The sequence below is a fragment of the Penaeus vannamei genome, chromosome 30 (genome assembly GCF_042767895.1).
Source record: "Penaeus vannamei isolate JL-2024 chromosome 30, ASM4276789v1, whole genome shotgun sequence".
NCBI lineage: Eukaryota > Metazoa > Arthropoda > Malacostraca > Decapoda > Penaeidae > Penaeus > Penaeus vannamei.
The window spans coordinates 12296063-12302096 of record NC_091578.1 but is presented as its reverse complement, the minus strand read 5'-3'; the positions used below and the strand labels follow the sequence as shown (position 1 = coordinate 12302096).

Here is a 6034-nt window from a genome sequence, read left to right as displayed (position 1 = left end):
TCGCCATACAGGGTAAGGGCTAGGCAATTAACCGTGCCCATGGTTCCCGTAGGCTGTTCATGACTGACATAAAGCTTGCCTTTCATCCTTACAGCACGGCTCTCACACCTTAGGAATGGGATAGAAGAAGGGTATAAAGAAGATACGGAAGAGGAAAGGGGGAGAAGAAAAGACCAAGCAAAATTAGTTGAGGCAAAGACTGAGGCCCAAGGTAGGGGTGATCCCCAACCTTGGGCCTCAGTCTCCGTCTTCTAAACACCCCCCCCCCCCCCCATGACAACAACGAGCAAGGTATTTGAAGGGTGTTCCTGCCAAAGGTCGCTGTACGTCTTCTACCAGTATTGCCAAGATTACATTCCATAGATATGACCTATCCTATAGTGTTCATATTGGCAGAGAGGCCTGCCCTGTCCAACCATATAACCCTAGTCATAATTGTTCAAACTGCTCTGTGCAATTGCTCTAGCTCCAATGCATTTGATAGGGGCTACCCTACCTTCAAGTTTGAGTCTGAGGTGGCAGTTCTCAGATTCAAACTTGGCTTCATTTTACACGAGGCCAGAGAGGCAGCACACTGATGTGGTTTTTCTCTTGCTCCAATGCTGTCTTTTGCTCCTTCCCCCTTCCTCCCAAGATGTTTCTACATCTTCCCCATTATCTCTTCCTCCTACTCCATCCGTTCCTACTTTACCCTCTCTCTCTCTCAGTCAAATTCTTTTGCCATTCTAAATCTAGACAATCCAATCTCTTCACCTTCCCTGGTGCATATCCCTTCTTCTTTCTGCTTTACACGTCGTATCAATCTGAACATTCCACCCCATTTTGTACCACACCCTCTCCTATGCCTACCTCTTCCTCTGCTCCTCAGATGTCTGTCGTCTCTTTTCCCCCTCAAAAGAAAACCTTGGTTCCTCAGACTTTCCCAACTAACTCCCTTTCAGAAACTCATGAGGGCACCAGACTCTAATAATGACCCAAAAAGATATGCGTAGCCCTCATCCACTGCCTAATATCTCTGCTCCCATTCCTTCTATACTCAAAAGTGACTGCCGACATCCATCCTCCTCTTCATGTTCCCTGTACAACTCTTCCTCAGATATTGTGTACCTGTATAATCCATGAATATTTGATTTGAAGAAGTTATAATGGCAAAGAACTGGCAATCGGTATAGATATAGATGTTAGGGACTCTCTCTCTTTCCACAACTGTAGAATAACTTCAAATAATATTTCATGATTTTTGAGAATTCCACATTGATATATGTAATACTCTTCATATGTAAAGTAAACAAAAAAGGAATTCATTCAGTCATCCATACTGTAATGATTGGTTGTGTATTAGAATCATGATCATATCTGTCCAGTATTGAGCAACAAAAAGTAAATATGACATAAGTTCTATATTCAGATAAGTCAGACATGTTTTGTTTTCTCTCTCCACCATGCTAGTCATTCTAGGGATTTTTTTTTTATATTCAAGGATTTTTAAACATTTAATGCTCATCAGCTCATTTTCACACACTGACAGCAGCATTTGTTACATATTTCTTTTGTAATTTTAAAAATACTTGACAATGAGTCCAATTCATTTACAGGATTATGCTTGGAAGCTTAAATAAAATGTTCAAAATATGTCTTTTCTTTTTACAAATAATTTCCAAAGTATATGCAAACTATGTTTGTAGATTTAAAAAAAAAAACAGTAAATAATTTATTCTTATATCAAGAAAATGATGAATGGAAAACTAGTGTTAATTTTTCAGACTGCATACCCTGTTGATAGTCAAGAGATCTATAAACTGATATGCTATGATATAAGATAGAAATCTTTCAAACTGTCTAGAAATATATTCTGAATAGAAATTACATAGCTTATGCAACCTGTCATTTTCTGTTTATTTCTAAAGTAAAAATGTGTGCTCTTTAATGGCTTTCAGTTTTACAACAGTTCAGCGAATTTCCAAAATAACGCTCATCAACTATATACGGAACATGTTGCAAAAGTATATCATTTAATAATTCACAGCAGTAGGTAGTAAGGTCAGTTCTGCACTTACATCCTGTTGTAATTTTTCCTCCAACTCATTGGATACAGTAAGACACTATTTTTTATTCTTTGATTTTGTTTTCTTTATCTTTGTCTTTACAATATTTTGTGCTTTCATTTTCTTTATAATCTTCATCTTCAAAGCAGTAAGAGTAATACTGACAATTCCTGTTAGGGAAGCATTCCATCAGCCTTTTTGTACAAGTTACCAGTTCTACTCATATTTTTTTTCACAGGATAAAGTGTATAGCTGTCATGGTTTTTCCTTTTTTTTGACATAGAAATTAAATAAAAGAGGTGAACTTACATTTCAGATAAGCGTTAAGAAAAGGTCATTTGACCAACTATGGACTGGATAGTTTAGAAACTTGTTTTTTGTTCAAACAGAAAAAAAATCAAATTTTCTGTATCTCCCTCTTAGCAACTTTCTGGTTAATTATAAATATTTATGCAACCAACTATTTAGATAAAGGATATTAAAGAAGTTTCCATTTCTGCAGTAATTCTAAATGAATGCACGTTTATTATTGGGACTACAAAAAATATACTAGATTCATTCAAAGGAAGCTGCCTTACATTACATCATTACTATGTTGCTAGTTATGGCACTAAGATTAATTTGTTTCATTATATTTTACATTACCATTTGCTTAAATATACATTAGACGAGTAGCTTTGGTAGTAGTCCAGAATTTTAAACTCAGTTTAAGCAATTATTTTGACAAAAATGAAAACAATCATAAGTTACTATGAGCACAAATAATCAAGGACAATAAAACAACTTCCTCTTTTTAATGAGCGTTTAATGAGAAGTGAGATTTTGCCGAGGCACACCCGAGGTCCTTCTACAGGAGGCTGGTGTATCAGGTGTAGCAGGCACGTCTAGCTAGGTCACAATAGCAGTGGTCAACCAGAATCTGGCATCTCACTTGTATTTTGTGATTTTCTCTTAGCTTCTGCCTCGTGCTGGGCACCACTGGCACTCAATGCCCAAACTACTGGTTACGGCAAGTTCCCAGTAGCCTACTGTCAGTCATGCCAATACTGAATTTTGATACTTAAACACTGTTGATGGAGCAAAGTCCATAACAATGTACTATATAGCTATGTGCCATTACTGACTTCCAATTTGCTGAAAAAAGCCACTACTTTAACAGCACAACAGCAGTTGGCACACTCAACCACCGGCGATTCCAGATCCATATCTTCTTATTGTATTCAAAGATATCCAAAGAAAACTATCACAGGTTTCCAGCAGGAACTTCTTATGGTGTAAATTGTGTTTATAATGCATGATCAGACTGGTTCCTCCCAGCAGGAGCATGATCAGACTGGTTCCTCCAGGCAGGAACTCGATCAGACTGGCTCTTCCCAGCAGGACATGATCAGTCTAGTTCCTCCTAACAGAAGTCCAATCAGACTGATTCCTCAGCAGAAGCACAGACTGGTTTCTCTCAGCAGGAGTACAACCAAACTAATTCCTCCTAGCAGGGGCATGATCAGACTGGTTCCTCCTATCAGAAGCATGATCAGACTGGTTCTTCCCAGCAGGAGCATGATCACAATAATTGTTGTTGTATTTTTTTCTTCATCTTCTTCCCAGCAGGAGCACGATCAGACTTGTTCCTCCCAGCAGGGGCAGGAGCATAGGCTGGTTCCTCCAAGCAAGAGGGAGCACAATGACCAGTTCTAATCTGATGCAGACTGGTTTCCCCCTACCTTAAGGATTTCTTCCTCCTTGTAGGATTGCACCTCCAAAGTGGAATCATGATCAGACTAACCTCTTCCAGCTAGATTTGACCACACACATTCCTCCAAGCAGGAGCACTATCAGACTGATTCCTTCCAGCAGAAGTACACCCAATATTAAGTACCTCCCTGCAAATTACATTATCAGACTGATGCATCTCCTTTTGACGAGTATGATTTTAGTGGTACCTCGCAGTATGAGCATGATCATATAATCACACAAGTTCCAGCGGCAGGAAGGTAATCAGACCGATCTCCCACCAGGAGACGGAGAGTAAGTACATGAGCAGTTCCCTACAATGTGTCAATTAGGTCTACATTATAGTGGCTACTTATTCATTAAATCCTGAGATGTAAGGGAGCTTATTCACTTCTAGGTGAATAATATGCAACACTGGGATATACGTACAAAATTGCCTTGGAAATGCTGAATCATGTTAAAAGTTAATACATTGTGTACATTAATACATACCAAATAATACTCAGTAAGCATATTCACGAATCACTATAATGTCTATTGAAGAACCACAATGTTTGAACCACTTTATAAGATAACCGTTAAACTGCAGGATGACAAAAATAATTGTAAAATGTGCTAAAACATGGCCTTCGCTATTGATCAGCAGTGACTTCTGGGGACGCCCGAACGGCTGTATGGGCAGGACCAGGAACCAAAGTGGACAAACCAGCCTCACAGCTCACAGACTGGCTAGGAGAGGGTTGACACGCCCGTGGCACATGTTGTTGGAGGCTCTGGTCAGGAGTGCCAACTTCAGTGGTGCCACTCGGACTACTGCCATCAGTGGTGCCACACACAGGGCAAGGTTCACTCATGTCAGCGGTGTGGTGCTTACATAGACTGATGGCAGTGGCTCCGCACAACTCTTCCGACCCTATCCTGTCTGGCGCACAGAAGGCTGATCCCTGGCTTGGCCGCAGAGTGAAGGCTGCTGGTGGCCTGACAGAGGGCCATGTTCCTCCCTTACTGGCTCCCAACCTGTCAATCAAGTAGTCCGTTCACAAAAAAAATAAACCTCACATTTATTATGTTATATTTTTTTTCCTTAAGGGCTGTCTACACTGATTGAAAATCTGTCTAATTACTTTTTTCTTAAATCTACATATATACACACACAAACACATCCACACCAGCTAGAAATGTACACACAAAAGAAAAAGAAAAAGAAAAGAAAAGAAAAATAAAATCACTTAAATGCAATGCATAAGAAAACAATTATTTTATTCTAAATATCCTAATAATCATGGCTGTAAAAGACAAACTTGATTCAAAGACAGTATTAAAATATTTATACTCCACAATCATACTGAAATTCTATTCTTTAACTAGTTCTTATTCCTGTAGTTTAATATATATATATATATATATATATATATATATATATATATATATATATATATATATATATATATATATATATATATATATTGCATATAAAACCTGATATACCCTCATGGTCATCATAATAGATAATCTTATAACCATTATTTTATTAATATGATCAATTGAAAATATTGTCATGATTTAAACTGAAATCAAGATTTTATCAGGAGAAAGTTGAATTTGCAAAATATATTACCTAACAGTCAACAGAAAGATGCAAACTACTTCTAATATACAGAGGAAAGTGAGTGTCCTAGAGACCAACCTGACCTCTCTCAAGTACAGGGACAAGCATTCAACCCATTTTCTGATATATATCTCAAGTATACCAGAAGAAATTATATGGAAGGTTATTAGGATAATTAAGGAATAGAGGCAACGTAGAAACAATTAAGAAGTAGCTGTACTTTGCAACACGAAAGGTGAAGTGTTGAAAAGACTTAAGGCAAGGCTTTTAATTTTATACTCATCCCACAGGAGTGTGGTTAGAGGGCTCTGGGCAAGGGAAAATAAAATTAATCTTTTACTTCATATCACAAATCTACTTTCTTATTGTTTACTTTCTTAGCACAACAAACACTCTGTCAAATCAGTGTGAAAAATCAATGCCATGTCTCAGGTTTGACAGATGTATTTACTTTTACGTTTAGTAACAATTCAGTTCAAAGAAAACAATTGAATACTTAAAACTTTACATTTAGCTTTATCTTGTTCCAGCAAGTAGTCTAAATAAAAGTTTGTGGGCAAAGATTATAAACAGTCATACCTGTCTTCATGGAGCTTAAGGGCTACTTTTTCGCAGCCATCAGGTGGCTCCCGGGCAAGGAACTTATTAA

The 6034-nt window shown here is 37.8% G+C and overlaps 1 protein-coding gene across 7 annotated transcripts in view; it reads right to left on the bottom strand.

Annotated features, from left to right (window-relative positions):
* Window positions 1–2833: 2833 nt before the first annotated feature.
* LOC113808563 (protein FAM117B) overlaps window positions 2834–6034 on the bottom strand; it is a 162202-nt gene continuing 159001 nt past the window's right edge. For 4 of the 7 annotated variants that reach the window (XM_070143052.1, XM_070143048.1, XM_070143050.1 and 1 more), the window contains exons 7-8: window positions 5965–6034; window positions 2834–4793 (exon numbers count right to left, since the gene is read on the bottom strand). The exon at window positions 5965–6034 is cut by the window's right edge and continues 235 nt beyond it. In XM_070143052.1, the coding sequence (XP_069999153.1) occupies window positions 4409–4793; window positions 5965–6034 (455 nt within the window). In that variant the 3' untranslated portion in view covers window positions 2834–4408. The remainder of the gene's footprint in view (window positions 4794–5964) is intronic. The other 3 variants (XM_070143051.1, XM_070143049.1, XM_070143054.1) reach the window with 1 other exon arrangement.